General features: G+C 37.6%; 2 protein-coding genes across 2 annotated transcripts in view; one reads left to right on the top strand and one right to left on the bottom strand.

Annotated features, from left to right (window-relative positions):
* Positions 1–811: 811 nt before the first annotated feature.
* On the bottom strand, positions 812–15220 carry ZC3H12B (zinc finger CCCH-type containing 12B). Its single transcript, XM_003208259.4, has 5 exons — positions 12727–15220; positions 8127–8266; positions 6804–7038; positions 6607–6713; positions 812–6111 (listed from the first exon to the last, which is right to left on the bottom strand). Exons 1-5 carry the CDS (start codon positions 13329–13331, stop codon positions 4691–4693), a joined length of 2508 nt encoding a protein of 835 aa, XP_003208307.1. The 5' UTR covers positions 13332–15220; the 3' UTR covers positions 812–4690.
* A 2842-nt stretch (positions 15221–18062) lies between these two features.
* The window catches only part of LOC100549369 (ribosomal biogenesis protein LAS1L-like), a 14819-nt gene continuing 14220 nt past the window's right edge, over positions 18063–18661 (top strand). Inside the window, exon 1 of the mRNA XM_031554722.1 lies at positions 18063–18091. Coding sequence (XP_031410582.1) covers positions 18063–18091 — 29 coding nt within the window. The remainder of the gene's footprint in view (positions 18092–18661) is intronic.

Raw genomic sequence — 18661 nt, 5'->3', positions numbered from 1 at the left:
AAATCAACGAGGAATATTGAGAGATAGCCTAGATGTGTTGTGACAGTTGTTTTGGACAAAAAGCTCTTCTGAGGCTCTCTTAAGAGAGAATTGGACACAAAAAAAAAAAAAAAAGGCTAGAAACAAATTATCCAGTGGCTCTCAGTTTTATTAAATAAGCATGTTTTATATAGGTAAATTCAAAGTATAACATTTCATATGATTTAAACAGCTGTGCAAACCTTCTACGCAGAGCAGGGAGGCTACAGGTAATAGACTGTATTAATTTTGGATTCCTCTCAATTTTAGTATGTTTACAAACTTCAAAATACCAAAGACCAAAATCATAGAGACTATATAATAGATCTTCAGAGGCTAAGCAAACACTGGCATGAGAATAGTTTAAGTAACAGCAAACTTGTATTTTTTTCCTGTTTAAGTATTGCAAGGAACACCATTATTACGGCTCTGTCACACAGCCTGCTATGGGGTGCATCAAAGGGGCATTGATGCTGAATGCTGAACTGTAGCAGTAATAATGACAGATCCCACGATCTGGCTAATACGAGTCTGGTACCAATGTTTCATGTTAACTTTTGGCAAGCCAAGAAAAAGCAGTATTTCTGTGGGCCAAATGGGCACAGAAATGAAGCTCATACCTTCTTCTTAGCATGGAATTTTTAGAATGACTGCACTCAAAATGTGTTCCCTGAAATGTTCCTGACAGTAGCTTGGTGGATGTCACAGGTATGCATGCACACCACCGACCAACCAAGTTTTAAACAGGCTTATCAGCTCACATTTATTCTTTGCATGTTCTGGCTTTATCAGTAAGAATTCCAAAATGCCAAAATTCAGAGTTTGAGGCAAACTGGCATTAACAGTGTGTATGGAGAACCTACTTAAATAGAGACTTTGTTTTTTGTCGTTTTCTGAGGATTCTTTTGCTTGGCCTAAGCAACCATATGCCCACTTACTATTTTCAAGAGTTTAAATTTAAAAGATTTTTACAAAAAGCTAAACAGACTCATGCTAGTGAATGATATCCATGCAACTGCAATCTAGAGCATTTGCACACTTACTACAGTGTTTTATAAATACCACATATTGGCTTAACATCCATTTTTCACTCATTTTGTCATTGAGACTTACATTATATTTGGGTCAACCAAAATAACCCAAAGAGATTTATAAAATTTTACAACAATTAAACAGTAATGTTTAATTCTACAAATGAATAAAGCCCACTACTGTAGCTCAATAAGACAACAACAGGACTAACAGTAGTCAAATGTTCTATATGTACAACTTAATATATTACTAACATGTAGTTACTACAAAAACACAAAATTAGACTGACTTTCAATAAAGCATTTGAGTTTTGAATCAAGAATTTAACGTTATGCACTCTTAAGTGATAAATTATGTGAAAGTAATACAGCTGAAGACTAAAGATCAGTAATTCAGAATGCCTAGAGTAAGCACTGGCTCCACTAATGTATGCCGTTGTCTTGCAAGATTTCATCTTAGTACTTTATTTCTTTTTGCAGTTCCTCAGCTAGAATCTTTTGGATTTTATTAAAATACAGTTTCTAGAACTGCTTACTTACAGTTTTAAAAACATCTGAGTACCATGCTCTCAGAAAGAGCATTTATACAGTCTTATATTTACAATATAGACAGTTATGATCATGTGTTAATAAGATCAACTCTTCCATGTAAGAAGAAATCTAAGCTTTTGCGCTGAAGATTAATTCACGTGTCAGTGTTTTGAATTGGCTTGTAAACATATCTGAGAACAGATGCAGATATTGGAATTGTCACTTAACTAATGGATTAGGAAAGACTACATCACATATAAAAGTTTCATTTCCTCTAAGGTGGACTAAACAAGCACATCTGCAAATTATTTGCACAAGGCTACACTGCCCATTCAGAAACTCCACATAGGATGGATGCAAATAGCTTTTTATAAAAAGACAATTAGCTTTCAAAGTGCCTTACAGAAATGGTATGCATGTTAGCAGTACCATAGCTTTTCTGTTTATAATGATCCCTTTTTTTTTATCAGTAAGACAACAGTTTGTGAACATGAAAACAACTAGACAAGTCCTACAAAAATGGCTATCTCCATAAATCACGCACGGCTTCATACAGTAACTTCTGCTCAGGCTTCCACACATTAAAATATCAAAAACACGCACCAAGCCCTCTTAAGATAGCTTACCTTTATAATGGGAGAAAAAGGGGACAAACGTGTTTTTACATACAAATATTTAATTCCATGCAAGATGGAAAAATGTGAGTGCAAAATAAACTTCATTTTAAGCCTAAATAAATTATAAATTAATGTGTTTAGAATAAAGCAGGGTCTACAGTAATTATATTGTTACTTTTTAAACACATGCAGATGAGTTAACAGCAACATTTTTACATAAGATTTAGTGCAAGGATGTATCTGCTCAATAGACTAAAGATAACCATGTAATGCTTTGAGGTGTACACACAGTATCTGTGCACATAATAAACCAGTTCTGACAAGTTGTCTTGCTCATCTATAAACTTTAAGTGCCCATTTTAAATAACAGAAAATCATAATTACTCATGGGCTACTTCTGTGTGACACATGGTGTCACAAACATTACGGTGAACATGTAATACTGAAGTTAACCTAGAGGTTTATGGGTTGTTAGTTTTTTTTTGTGTTTTTTTTTTTGTTTTTTTAAACAGTTTTTATACAATCAAGAAAAAGAGATACAATTTGTATCAACAAACAAAAGGTCATTTCTGGTTATTTGAGGCATTGCTCTCAGCTGCTTAATACCATGCAAGAGAATAAGAATTAATTGCAAATTAAAAATCTAAAATGTTGGTTAATAAGAAATGTTTTTGGATATTGGTCAAGAGTTAAATCTGTTCCCTCCAGCTACTGTAGGTATCCAAAGATTTACTTTCACTATTAACAGTGACAATAACCAACTAATTAAAACATAGTTATTTTTAAACACTGAGTGTAAGCACAAATCACCTTCAAGTTAACTCAAATATGTAATGACATGGTCATTATATTTGTTCCCTGTACCAACAGAAGAGTATTTGTCATGTGTGAAATGAAATGGTTATTGATTATCAGTACATTAACTGTCATCGCACCTATAATGGTTTTCTTTGTTGCTTTTGACTTGCAGGAATACATTTTGCCCACGATAAATAGCTTCACAATGTTGTGAATCAAACCATTTATACAGTAATGCAAATGTGGAAATGATGTTGTTTTGTTCCTTAGACAAACAGAGAGTGAGAAAGCAGCATGCAAGCCGTTATCAAAACACCAGAAACAACCCTGACTGCAGCCTCACATTCCGTGTGTTTCACAGTAAGAAACATTTAGGCAGTGTCACACCTTCTCATGAAGAAACAAAAGGCCATAAACTAGGCCTTCTCAGCTTTCATGAAAAAAACTACAGTAGAAGTCATTAAGTCCTAGCTCGAGACATATCGAGTTAGTAATGGTTCAAAATGTTGAAATATACAATGGAGTCAAAAAAGGGCGTTCAGTCAGTGCAGCTTAAAAAACAAGAAACGCCTCTTTTGGAGACATTTAGCTACAAAGGTTCCCACCCTGAGCAAAATACCAGTTGAGCAAACAATGCCACACAAAATCATCTTACTTGTTGAAACAGAAATTTTAGAAACGTTCATGAGGCAAATGCACACCTCTGCGTGGATCTGAAGAGCAAAACCAAGCAAGCTTTGCCACAAACCTGAACTGTAGCATCTCTTTTCAAGAAACAGCCACTCCTTTTATAGGCTGATCTTCTATGGCCATTTTGCATGTTAAATGCCATCTTTGCCCACAGAAGGGCTGTAGTTACTGATGAGTTTCTGCATTAACTTTCAGTTCCTGCTATTTGAGTCTGAGTAATCCAATTTATACTCAACTGACAATTTTCTTTCATCTTCTCTAATCATCTGGAGCAGCAGCTGCTTACTGCACAGCTGACAGGCAATTCTGAAGAAGGAAGCTACAGTTAAAACATATTTTAGTTTTAGCACGCCTACATATTCCTTAATGTTTTGGTCCTGATTTAATGAAGTATTTGGCTTCTGTTGGACTGAAGTAACTGTAATAAACTCATGGGGAACAGTTTTGAAATTTAAGAAATACCAACAATATTAACATCCAAAAACTGAAAAAGATTCAACATTTTACAAATTGAGTAATTTTTGTCAAGTTATTTTTCTTCAATACTTGAGGTACCAATAAGGCGGTGTCAAATGGCAAAGCTGAAACCCTAGAAATCATCTGGGATTGTATACAGCATGCTTTGAAAGGCCAATTAGGTATTTATAATCAAATTGAAAGTGTACATTAATACATGCAATATAACTGCTAATAATAATTTTGTATTAAAAGCTTTGAGACACTGAATGTGACATTGTAGTTCTTCATGAACTATCCATGCAGCAAGGTATGCATTTCCTGTAAAATACTGTTAAAAATCTCTATTTTTAAAATCTTAAAATTTACAATACAATCAACTCTTAAATAGTGCCTCAATACATATACAACAACTACTGTATACAGAAGTTTATCCTACCTTATTAGAAAATATTTACAATAGATTTGCCTACTTCCTTCTTTATATAATTTTTCTACCAGTTCCTATGTGCTGTATAGTTTCATTTATACAAAAGAGGTTATAACATTTCAACGCCCTGTTCTTAATTTGGCAACAATCATAGCTGCCAGCTGTTGTGCATCTGTCATGTGGGGATTCTTTTCCATCACAGAAAGGACAATGCCTGGTGGGAAGATATTGCAGAGATTCTTGTATGTTTGATACTGATGTTCTGGGATAATATGTGGTTCCTGTGGCTCACCACATATCCCAATCCATGGATTCCTCCACAGTTGCTCCATCTTCTCAGGCATGCTTCTTACCATTACAGGTTCGTAACATGGCTGCATGAGATTGTTACTCAGTGGATATGAATGATAAGTATAAGATTCTGTTGCACACGGTAATGGATCCCAACTAGCATGCTGTTCTCGACACAGAGGTGGTCTTCTCTGCCTTGTAGGATTACTTTCATAAAGCCGTGAGTCAGAAATGCTATCCATTCTTGTCATGACCAAGGCACGGCTTGATTGTGCAGTTGATGGATGAATATTTTGAGGCACAGGGTATTCTCCTGGACAACTGGACCGTGCTCCAACAACTGGATGCTGGGCATGCAGGCCTAAGTGGGAAACAGACTGTTTGCGAAGGGATTGTTTAGGCTCTTCAGTTCCAAAACTCTGAACTCTATTTAAGGCTTCATGGTAACCATGGGGAAAAGGCTGAAGACGATTTTGCGATGTCAGTCTGTGGATCTTCACATTATCTTCTGGACTGGCATCTGCTACACCCAGATACAAGTCATTGTAAGAGGAATAAGAATCATTACTTGTATGGCTTAAGCAATTGTCAGGACAGGGGCTTGAGTTTCTAGAATACATCCCCTGGTCCATATCAGCCCCATAATAATCTGTGTTATGCATACTACTTATGCTCAAGTTGGAGAAATCACTGAGTAAGGAATAATAGCCATGGTCCCCTAACGATTCGTATTTGGGATACTGGTCAGTGTAACTAACTGAGGTGCCATGGCTATTGGTGACTAATATTGGAGGATATTGCACACTGGACATATGTTCCAGTGAGGATTTCTGATGCGTGAACTGTGAGGAACCTGGCACTGGACTGCTTGCAGAACGAGTATTTAATGCACCAGCTGCATGGCTTTTTGGTGGAGGGAGCGTTGGTACACTTAATGCAGAAACCAGAGATGGGACAGAGTTGGCCTCGGACTTCCGGGCTACTGTTAACTTTTCCTCAGGCTCCACAGCTACTGATCTAATGCTTGGATCTGACTGACGCTTTGGGGCAATGCGTTTCACTTCAGAATTGATCTCTCCTTTGGAGCTGGAGGGCCCTGTGCCACATTTAGCCAAGGCTCCCTCACTCATTGTTTTCACAGCAGATAATTTGGCACTTATTCGAAGCTCATCCGCTACTGACCTTTGAGGCTGGTTTGCCCGTTCTGGGTGGTAATATTTACATTTGTGCCCATAGGTGCACTTTTTACCTGTAAGAAAAGTGATTTCAAGTTAAATAAACCAAAAATTGATACTACCACCTGCTACCTTTTTCTTCATACCTTTCACTTTTTCTTAATTGTAATGTTTCTGTATTATCATTGTTAAGAATAATTATATGTGCAGGCAGTCACAGACTGCTACTACCTATAACCAGGTATATCACTGCGTAAAGGGCAAGACAAATCACTTTTCTTCCTACCATTCATGAGTTCAATACTGACAACATACTCAATGCTCTATAAAACAAAACATTCCTAACACAGTTTGTGTAGTTATAAACCTCTTTTATTGAATACAAACCAGAAAAAAATAGCAAAAAGCTGTGATAGCCTTAATTTTTGCTATATTATTTTTATTAATATGTGCGTGATGGATATAATAAAGGATATGGTGCTTCGATGGCTAGTAATGACAAAATGTTAATTAATTGCTCGCTTCACCTACCTTTGAATAGAGCACATCTATATGGCTTAAGCACTTACCATAGGGACACGGTTGTTTTTTATGTTCGGGAATAACTGGCCTTTTCCTTAAGAAATTTTCAAGGCTTGGACCATGGCGTCCTAGAGGATCATCAGGAGGCATAAATCTAATGGGAAAGAAACAAAATTTGAATTTCAGCTTTTACTGAGGGTTCAGAATTGGCAAATTCTCTTAATTTTTGAAGGAAAAAACATACTTATCATTCACAAAAGAATACATTAACAGCCGCTCTTCTATGAACTTCTTCCATTCTGGTTTTTCATTTTGAAGATCTCGATAGTTGTCATTTGATACAATTATGCCATCTGAGTCAAAAGCAAGCTTTACTATGAATCGATCATCGTAGCAAACTACTCTTCTTCCCTGAACTCTTCGAGATGGGGTAAAAACAAGAATTTTTTCTTTCTCCAATTTCCGTAAGATTTCTTGATCTGTAAAATAAGTTTACTTAAGCAACTTCTTTAAACATTTGTAAAGAAATACAGCCCTTGAAATACTAAACTTTTCCTCTTTTCTGAGAAATAATTTTGTTATTATGTGCATATATAATCCTCATTTAAAAGAACAACGAAAAAACCTAGAAGGAGAATGACATTTCTGAGCTTTCAAAGCACTAAGTAAATATCCTGTATTTAAGCTTCATAATCACTGTACTCCTCTGTAAATAACTATATTCAGGAACAGTTAGAAAAGGTACATGTCAAGAACTGAGCTTGTTTAGCTTGGAGAAGAGAAGGCTCCAGGGAAATCTCATTGTGGCCTTCCAATACTTGAAGGTAACGTATAAAAAGGAAGGGGAACAGCTGTTTACGAGGGTGGATGGTGATAGGACAAGGGGGAATGGTTTTAAACTGAGACAGAGGAGGTTTAGGTTGGATATGAGGAGGAAGTTTTTCACACAGAGGGTGGTGAGGCACTGGAACAGGTTGCCCAAGGAGGCTGTGGATGCCCCATCCCTGCAGGCATTCAAGGCCAGGCTGGATGTGGCTCTGGGCAGCCTGGTCTGCTGGTTGGTGACCTGCAAACAGCAGGGGGTTGGAACTACATGATCTTTGAGGTCCTTTTCAACCCAGGCCATTCTATGATTACTCAGTTATTACTGCCTTCTTGTTAGCTCGGAGTTAAAATGTAAGTACCGCAAATGGGGTCAAAATATATTCTGCTTCTTCAGTGTTCAAGATAGCATTAGTAAGAGTCCCTGGCGAGATACTACTTATTTTCTACTAGCCCAGCAACTAAGAATTATTCTCTGTCCACTTAACATTTGCTAAAATTGTATCTCCTCTCAAGAGCATTGACATGATCCAGTTATATTTCAAAAAAGATTTTTTTTTTTTTTCAGATGCAAATACTTAACTGCTCCTCACCAGGGAAATTGTTTTGTTCTTAGTTGAGTGCAAGCAACACCATGGCCACAGCTTAGCATGTAGTTCTCATTAGAAAAATGACACAGTTCTGTCTTAATGTAACATATTTATTTACTTGAACCAAAAAGTCAAAGAAAATCTTGACCTGTTACCTGTAATTGGTGCATCTGGTCTAGACTGTTCTTTTCTCCATGCAGGTACAAACACAGTGATATCTTTATGTCCTTTTTCCAGAAACCAATCAACAGCTAGTTGAATTCCCCGACAGGAAAATCCTTCTTTGTTTCCATGGCTGAAGAAAAAAAAAAACCAACAAAGGAACAACAAAAAAACCAGAAAACTCAGAAACAGCAAACATAAAAGTTTTGACTTTGGGTTTTATTGTTGTTGTTTTTCCTTTTAAAGCTATCATGATGTAGGTAAATAAGGGAAATAGAATTTATAGAGACCAGGCAAATACAAAACTGTTATAGAATAATCCTAACGCAGAAGCGCAGTAGAAATGCTAAGTAATGGCATGAGGCAGTGATTGAGCACTGGTGGGAAGGGTCAGCCCAGGGGAGCTGAGGTGTATGCAATGTACCTGCGTGACCAGAAGGGATGGGGCCAGGATCCACCCCTTCCAGACTTCATTTTAGAGCTGGCAGTGGAGGTGAGGGTATCTCTCTGGAAGTCTCTGTGTACCTGAGGTCTTTTTTTTTTTTTTTTCTCTTCCCCCTCCTCTTTATTTCTGTGCTAACAGCTGTTGTGTTTAAGTGAATCTCCCTTGCTGTAGTCTGGAATTCTGCTGCTCTGCTGTCATTCTTGCACATCACATCACACTACAAAATGGTTTTTTCTACTTTTTCATTTTATTAGCTGATCTATTGAAAAATCTCGCCTTCTGCAAAAAATTGAGCTAATCTAAAATAGTGCTATAAAAAAGTTAGCAATAATAAAAATAAATGAACTAGTGATGCTGACTGTTATGAGGAACAGATGCTTTCAAAACATCTAGATTAAAAAATACTTTTTTTTTAGAGAGAAATGACTCTGTAAAAGTTCTTCAAGTTCCTTCTTCCCTTCTCTGACTACTCAAAAACTTGTTTTCTGCAACATACTTGAGTCTCTATAATTGTATAGAATTGAGAGTGTTTGAAGCAGCTGTATAATATCATTTCCATTTATAAAATGGCATTAAAAGTTTTTACAAAGAAAGAATAGATACTTGAAAGACACTAACTAGAATCTTAATTATGAATCTTATTCAGTCTACTTTACAGGTTGATTTGTTAAACATGAAACACAATTCTTCAAGTTTATTGTAGATCTTTTCAGAAAACAGTTAAGAGGTACCTGAATAATATACGAGGACTGTAATGAGAACTGTTGAGTCACAGCCTGAACCACTGATTGATCATCTGAGGCAAGGACTGAGTCAGCTGTGGGAGCACAGGTGAAGGCAGTTCAGCGGTGTGACAGCAAGGATTGGAGCCTGGTTGCACCTCTCCTGGACCCCATTTAAGGGCTGACTGCCACTGGGGAAGTATCTCTTTCTGGAGATCCATCCCTCCTGTTTGGAGCTTTCCACTGCAAGCCTAGATCCTTGGATATGGGTGAGCATTTCTTCTTTGATTGTCTTTTCCACCACAATAATCTAACTATACCACCCATAAAGTGCCCTCCTAACCATGCTACTTTTCCAACCGTACATTTGTTAACCGTAGAGAGGACATATATTAAACATTATGTTCTTAGTATTTATTCTACATATCTAAGATGTATAGATTGCATTATGGATTTCATATTTAGATTCAAGCTAACACTTTCTTTGAAAAAGAGTGTATATATTGTTTCTATATGGCGATATTGAGGAAGAAAAAATACTTAAGGGAAAAAAATAAGGTTGACTCTCTTACTGAAGAAAAACTAATAATCCACCCTTTGTCACACTTTAGTTAGCAATGTGAACTACTTATAAATTGCATTTGAAAAGAGCAGACTGGTAAGCCAACGTTATGCTCTTTGACGTACTTTTCTCAAAACGTTTTCATTCAAAACTGTTTACTTCCTCAAGACAGATGCAGTTTTTCATCAGCTATGACACAGCATTGGAGCTGCCCAGCTCAATATTCTCGCCAGGACTTCTATATTAATTTATTCAGATCATTCCGTTTGCTGCAAAAGGTGTTAACTCAATCAGATCAGTGATGCTGTATTGAGGAACAGTGTCCTTGCTTTCAAAGACTGGTTGAGCAGGCTCCTCAGGGAGTGTTCCAGAGTGCTATAAAAGCCACGTGACACTTCTTACCAGAAATAACCAAGAGAGCTAGCTAGCAGTGAGAAATACAGGAGAGGACTTTCCTATAGATGCCCCCACGTGTGGGAGCAGTCCAAGTAATTGGCTGTAATTAAGGAGACTCTTGTAGCTCTACGAAATGCTAGGAATGCCACCCACAGATCAAAGCAACTGGCATTTGTTTGTAGCAGTATCCAGTTGCCATACCATCCAGATACAAGCTGTCAGTTCTGTGTAGCATCCCCCAAAAATGTTCAAGAAAAATTCTACACTGAAAATGGAAGTGTTCTTACATAGGCACCATTAACTATGTTTTTTACCTTAAGGGCTACAATTTGCATCATCAATGCACCTTTTTTGAAGGCGAAAACTTTGTTATTCTTTCACTTTTCTGGTATTCTCAGCCTATACAAGAATGCTGAATTATTAAGAGATTAGCATTTTACTGAAGAGGTCTCTAGTATTATTTTATGAATTATAACTCAAAATTATATTTATTGGAGAAAAACATCACAGATTACTGGACTAGAGCGGAATGCATGTTCTTCTTGGGCTCAAAACATTGGAGAAAGTAACACTGAAACAGATTAAAGCAGTCAGGGATCTAATACCAGAAGTATAACTAAGGCTTACGGAAAACCAGCATATTCCAAATCCTTGCAACTTAAATTATTAATGCAAAAGCATCGCTAAAGTGATTTTCTGTACCCTTTTCGGATTTCACAGAATATAATATTCTTTTATATTTTCAAATGTATACACAATTTATTTCATAAACACAGTATTCACAGGTATGCAGTAATAAGAGTATACAATTTTTGCCAGCTGCTGTCACACAGGGCTCAGGAGTTATTCAGGCAGTACAGAGACTGAAAATATAACAAACAGTAAAAAAAAAATAAATAAATAAAATCAATACTGGTGATGTTGGTTTACAGAAATATCTTTTTGGTTTGTGGTGTAGCTTAGTGCTAATAGGCAGGCAAGTACCGCAGTTGTTCTCCCACTCACCCTACTAAGAGGTGGGAGAAAATGAGATGGAGGAAAAAAATAAATCCTAGCAGGTCTGAGACAGGAGTTCAATGAAATAAAAGCAAAGGTGGCACAGAAGCAAACGCTTCTTATTTCTACTTCTCATCAGCATGCAAAGTTCTTCCACTTATTGGGAAGTGGTTGCTTGGGAAGACAAATGTGTACGTAATGAGAATCAGAATCATAGAATGGTTTATTTTGGAAGGGACCTTTAAAGATCATCTAATCTAACTGTGCTGCCATGAACAGGGATTATATATCATTATATATCAGGCTGCATAGAAGCCCATCCAGCCTTACCTTGAATACTTTCAGGAATGGGCCATCTGGGCAGCCTGTGCCAGTTTTTCACTGACCTCACAGTGTAGAATTTCTTCTTAATGCCTAATCTAAATCTACTCTCTTTCAGTATAAAACCATTAACCCTTGTCCTATCACTACATATACTTGTAAAAAAATAAAAAAAAAAAAAAGTAAACTGTCTTTCTTATAAACCCACTTTATGCATTGAAAGATTGTCTTGGAGCCTTCTCCAAATTAAACAACTCTGGCTCTCTGTCTTTCTTTGTAGAACAGGTGTTTCAGGCCTGCCACTTTGTGGCCCTCCTCTAGAACCACTTTAAAGTCCACATTTTTCTTGTGCTGGGGAACTCAGAGCTGAATGCAGTACTCTAGGTGGGCTTTCGCAAGGGAGAATCACCTCCCTTGACCTACTGGACACGCTGCTTTTTATGCAGCCCACGATACAGTTGGCTTTCTCCTCCTTCCCCAGAGCTTTTATTGCTGAGCATGATGTCATAGTCTGGAATATCTGCTTGGTCTATTTATGTCAGCTGTAACAGTAATGTCCCTTCCCCACCTTTTGCCCACCCTCAGGCTACTGGCCAAGGGAGGTGGGGTTTGGAGAGATGGCATTGATGCTGTGCCAGCACTGCTCTGCAACAATCAAAATACTGGTGCAATAGCAATGCTGCAAATCACAACATGGTTTGGGCTGCTGTGGGGAAAGTTAACTCCATCCCTTATAAGATCCAGTACAGATCCATGTTAACCTCAGCTTGAGTAGTGTAGACTCAAGTAGCCTTGTGCTTACGCGCATCTGAATTCACAAGTACCACAGCTGTGTGAGTCAGCAGGTTAAGCTCATGCATAGCCCTGTACTGACATTGCTAAATTGCTTTGACTTCTGAATAGGCTTGATCAGCAGTAGTTCAACTTTTCTGAAGTCCAGCGCACACCATCGGCATATATTAATGTCATTTAAAACTATTTTTAACTCCCCTGTTCGATTGCCTCTGGACATTATTATTTTTCAATATTGCTTTAGGACTTAAATAAAACAAAACACAGCATAGTACAGTTAAATTCCCCAGCACCAATACAGATTTTTCAATATTTTTTGTCATTTTCTTCTTTTCACATGTTGCAAGAGGGAGACCCACCTCATAGCCACATTGCTTCCATCAATGACAATTGGCCTCAAGTTATCACTGTTATCCACAACTTCATCTTCAAGTGACAATTCAGGGCTTGTTATTTCCTTTGGGCAAGGACCTCTTGGCACCAGAGTATTAGTGGTACTGCTGTTCTGTCCCTCTGATTCACTTTTGTTACCAAGTCTCACAAGTTCTGCCAGAACATCATTGATGAGCGCATCTGCTCCCAGTTTATTCAGTACAGCCTGGATCTGATCTCCTGCATACCCAAGCTTTAAAGCAAAATCCATTTTGGCTTGGTATTCCTTGTCCAAATTTGTTTTGCATTCCTCTAGTTTCAAGTCTTGCGTGATACTGCTCTGTGAAAAACTTGGGCGATCCAAGCACGGGGAGCGACAGAGTGGCCGATGTGGTTTAGTGGAAACCTCTTTTTCTCTCCATGGAATACTGCTGCAGCTGCTTTGGAAGTACGGTTGCTCAGGTTCACTTTCTGAGCTTGTCCATTCCTCAGATTCAGCACTGCATTCCCCAGCATCTTGTTCCACATTTCTGTCTTCTCTGGAGTGCCTCTTCTCCATTTTCAGTTTCCCTACCATAGACCAGGCCGTCATCACGTTCAGCTTCCAGTCAGAGAGCTCAGAACTTTTCCTTCATTTCCAAAGTCACCTGAGTTTCATACTCAATTGCATTGTGTTTGCTAGTTACACAAAGTTTACACAAGACTGGAGCTAATTTGCCTTGCTTATTATGTTCTGGCATAAACAACACCAACATGAAGATCCTTTAAAAAAAAACAAAAAACAACAACAACAAAAAACAACTTTTGTAAAATTTTGCAAAATACTTGACTACAGTAATTTTGTTTACAAGTAAATAGAGTTCTCTAGTCACTTCAATTTCCATGTTAAGGTTGATAATGATAAAGCAAGCAACTCTGTTGAATCTTTAGTCACAAATTAAATTATTTTCCCTTCCACAATATCTCCACACGTAAAATTTACTTCCCATGCTATACACGTACAGCTGTAATTAATAGATCTTACTAATATTTTAGATGGGATTTAAAAAATAAAAAAGTGACCCAAAACTTTCACTAGAAAGCTGTTTTTTGTAGCCTTCTACAGCATGAACAGCCTGTCTGCTTCAGCAACACAGTGTGGAGTTCCTGTATGTACAAAATCTAATACAAACCGTTTTAGTCTGTTTCAGAAACGTTTTACTACCAGAGTTGATAAGCAAAACCTCCTTAAGTTTAGTGCAAACTGGCAGCTAGACATGGAAAAAAAAAAAGGTCAATACAAACATGCAGAAAGGTTCTATGCAATGATCATTTTGTGCTTTTCGTTTACTGTGTCTACTGCACTGAAATTTCTAAAATCAAGGATGGATTCTGCTGCATTTTCTCAGAAAGTCAGGATACACGCAGTTTCTGTCTTATACCAGAAGTGTTCAAGGAATCCTATTGAGAGGTCTGACAAAGTAAACATCAAGGTGACCTATGAAAGGATGAAATGGAGCCTGGAAAAACAGTTTTTAAAAGCAATAGCAGTGCATGTTTTAGAGAAAATTGTCATTTTGGACCTTTAGATAAATATGGATAACTAAATAAAATTCATTGAGAAATATGGAGAATAGAAGGAATTAGTAAGTCAGCATTTAAGGCAGAACAGTAGTTCAACTACTTGACAGGAGAGTTGACAAGCTAACCAAATTAACAAGAGGCCTACTTTCAGAAAGTTTCAAGTCCTGCTTTCCTTTATAAAACGGCAGACTGAGAATGTAGCATTCAACAAGAATGACAAAAACCAATGTAATTGTCATGATGAAGCTACTTATTTCAAATCAAATTTTGCTTTTGTTAAAGTCACCTCCTTTAGATGTAGCTACAGACAAAAACAAGAGTGAAAGAGATAAAAAGGCAAACATATCTAATTCTCAAAGAGAACCAACCGTTTTAAAGTTATCTGTATGAGGAACACGATCCTGGATTTAAACAGCAATCACAACAGAAGCCCTAGTACTGGCAGCAGTTCTCAAATATACTTTTGCTTGTTACCTTTGTGTTCTGAAGAATGCTGCAGATTGATGTAAGCTCTGGATGTATGAAAAGCTCTCTTGCAAGACTGCTATGAGAATTTTTGTGACACAAAATAGGCATGACTTTGGCACCAGAATGAAGATGGCCAAATATGTCCTTTTCTAATTGGCTCCCTCACACACCTCACTTGTGCAATCACTTAGTGTAACAAGTAATAAATTCACATCTCTTTCAAGCATCTTTATCATTTCCTCCCAGGTCTCTTCTACTACTTCAGGCTACAGGAAAGAATTAAAAGTTGACAAAGTTTTTCTCAAAAAATCAACTAAATATTTGGACTGATTATATATGGAGCTTTATCAAATAGGCTGTATTCCAGCATGTGTGGGAACTGTTGAGTCATGGCCTGAACCACTGATCACCTGAGGCAAGGACTGAGTCAGCTGTGGGAGCACAGGTGAAGGCAGTTCAGCGGTGTGACAGCAAGGACTGGAGCCTGGCTGCACCTCTCCTGGACCCCATTTAAGGGCTGACTGCCATTAGGGAAGAATCTCTTTCTGGGGATTCCTTCATTTGGAGTTTCTACTGCAAGCCTAGGATATGGGTGAGCATTTCATTTATTTTTGATTGTCTCTTTCCACCACAATTATCTTTCTAAACATAAACCTGTAAAATACCACCCTAACCACACCACTCTTCTAACTGTACATTCGTTAATTGTAGAAAGTGTTTTTAAAATCTTATTTTTAGCTTCCCAAGAAACCACAATGGCTCTTAGTTACTGCCAAACTAGAAAACAATAGGAGAAATAGTTAATGTGCACTGAGGGGGGTTACTCCACTGTGCAACACTGCTAAATCCAGGGTCTGGAAGTAATTATTGGACTTTCTTGAGGGGGAAGGGAAAGGTGCATCTAGTATAGCTGGAGGGCACCTCTAACGCTGTGGTTGTTGTACTTTAACTAAAAGTTTCACCCAATAATAAAACAATCTTTCAGAAATCTGAAAACAAAGGTTATCCAGTTTCTAAAGTTCTCAATATATTGACTGGACCCTTATGTGCAAGCTATGCTACCCACCAAGTGGGAGGATAAACTTAGCATGTAGGACTTATGCTTTCTGATACACAACCACTTCAGAAGCTACTAAACAAAGAGTTAGAAGCAGAAAAAGACATCCCATTGAGTTAGCATTGAGCATTATCTTTATAGAAATAAATAAGAATGCTTTTAATGGTGTCTTTTAACTGGAGGTTTTCAGGTCTGTTGCTATTGTAAAAACAACATCAAGTCACTAATTCATCTGCTTTAAGCAGCACGTTGGATTAGATGAATAGATTCCAATCTAATTTCTTCTTTGATCTCAGATTCTTTCATTGCTGTGGTGATGGCAGTGTTCATCTCCAAGAAAAATAAATTTTTGCTTTCAAAAATGAAATAGTAAATCCCTATGCTATAGCATATATTTCACTCTTTAAAGATAGATGACCTACATATGGGCGAAAGTATCCATTGGAAAAGACTTTGCAAAGAACCTTAAAAAAGGAGGGAGGAGGGGAGAACTAGGGTTAGGGTTTCACGTGGTTCATGGTTTAGAAACTCTAAGAAAATAATTTCTATATGACTTGGCTGTGACTGTGGGCTCTTTAAAGGAATAAATACATTAAATTTCTTGTTGATGCTCTTACTAAAAAATAACTGAAGTTTAAACTTTATGCCATAACGTAAGGTTGATATTCTGACCCTGTTATTAGCACTCCATGTCTTTGTTTTTCTGTACTGAGGACTCCACATCTGAATGTAGTATTCCAGGTGAGGCCTCACCAGTGCAGAGTAGAGGAGCAGGATCATCTGTGTCGACCTGCCAACCATGCTTCTTTTTATGCAGCTCAGGATATGGTTGGCTTTCTGGGCTGTGACTGTACACTGCTGATTGATGTCCAGCTTATCATCCACCACAACCCCCAAGTCCTTTTTGGCAAGGCTGTGCTAAATTTTTTTGACCCCCAGCTTGTTTTAATAGTGGGGGTTGCCATGACCAAGGTGCAAGACTTTGTACCTGGCTTTGTTGAACCTCATGAGGTTCTCCTGTGCTCACTGTTCAGCCTGTCTAGGTCTCTCTGAATGGCATCCCATCCCTCAGGCACATCAACCACATCAGGCATGGTGTTATCCAGAAACTTTGTGCAACTCAATACCACTGTCGATGTCATTGATGAAGACATAAGAGTATCAGCTCCCGCACAACCCCCTGAGGGATGCCACTCATCACTGATCTCCATCTGGACATTAAGCCATTGATCATTATATCCTCATAAAATTCTAAAGGAGTCACAGAACAAACAATGTAAAGACTAGATTTTCTTTTGACATGATGATTCAACCTAGTATGCTAGCAAACAAAGTCAAAAGTAAGTCATTTAAGAAAATTAAATACAGGTGTAGTGTAGCAGGAATGCTAAGTCATGGCCTGAAGCAGTGATTGAGCACCTGGTGGGAAGGTAGGGCCAGCACAGGGGAGCTGAGGTACAAGCAATGCATGAGTGATGGAAGGGATGGAGCCAGGATCCACCCCTGCACAGACCTCATTTAAGGGTTGGCAGTGGAGGTGAGGGAATCTCTCTGGAGATCCCTATATATCTGATACCTTCCAAAAAAGGTAAGCAATTTTTTTCCCTTTAATTCTGCATTCATAGTTGCTGCATTTGGGCTTGTCCTCATTTGCTGCAGCCTAAGAAAGAACTTTGCCACCCCACTATTACTACTGTACCTTCCATCACATCATAGTGTTACAAGCAGCTACCCTTAAAACAAAAATACATTTAGCTGAAGACTTCAAATATAGAAAGAACATATGTATTTGAGTGGAGACTGATAGCAAATGAAGTTTTTGTTATGACCAATCTCATGAACAAACTGCTCATCTCAGAACAATAAAGCTAAATCTTAAGAGATCCTATGTTGCTTAGCTCCACACTTTCCCGTTTCTTCCCTAAATCTGAAATATATCAAACCATACTAAGTGTCATGGTGTCAGAAATTGTAGATTTATAAGGGTGGTTTTTCTTATTTCTAGACAAATCTCCCGCATTATCATAACATCAAATATAGCCTATCAAACAAAAAAACAACCAAACAAACTAAACACAGTAGCAGGTGTGAAGTATTATATTCAAATATACTTCTCATTTGTAATGCCTGGAAAAATAGTATTTTAAGCTAAACTTGACAAAAAAAAAAAGCATACAACATACAGACACATGCATTCTCGTCCTGTCATGTATATATGGCTCTTCAAAGTCCTTTATGTCTAGCAGCTTCCATAATCAAAAGTGGTGAGTAGTCTCAGCGTTGTTTGTGAGCTTGAGGTATCAGCCTTTCAATTTTTTTTTTATAATATGAGAATGGATGAATCAATATATTAAACCATTTATAATCTTGCAACACCCAGAAACTTTTCCTGAGTTTATAAGTTATTTTTCTTCACTTTTCCAAGCCTTCTATGACTGAACTTCCATCCTGCTGCCTTCCTTATTCCAAAGAGCTCCAGTGCTTTTGCTCTTGAAGTAAACAGTAATAGAGTGCAAGTGATGGAAGCAATTTGTTTTATGACTACTACTCACAGATCTATAGTACAACTATAAATGTTTAACAAAATGACAGCTCAGTTGGCTAGGAAAGTCAGAAGTAATAGATGTCTACAGTGGAATAATTTGCATTGGAAAAAAGCATCCTAAAAGATCAAGGCACAGAAAGCCAAAAGTTATTCACTGCAGTTGACAGTAAGGTTTGACTCTTACTAGTTCATCTGCATATAAGGTGTCATTGTATTCATTCATCCTCTTTTTGTTCTATCTTTTGTTTCTAATCTTTTTCATTAGTGACTTCAGTTGCTGCTAGTTTTT

The sequence above is a fragment of the Meleagris gallopavo genome, chromosome 9, assembly GCF_000146605.3.
Source record: "Meleagris gallopavo isolate NT-WF06-2002-E0010 breed Aviagen turkey brand Nicholas breeding stock chromosome 9, Turkey_5.1, whole genome shotgun sequence".
Taxonomy (NCBI): Eukaryota; Metazoa; Chordata; class Aves; order Galliformes; family Phasianidae; genus Meleagris; species Meleagris gallopavo.
The sequence above is the reverse complement of the archived record's forward strand: the minus strand, read 5'-3'. Positions and strand labels throughout refer to the sequence as shown.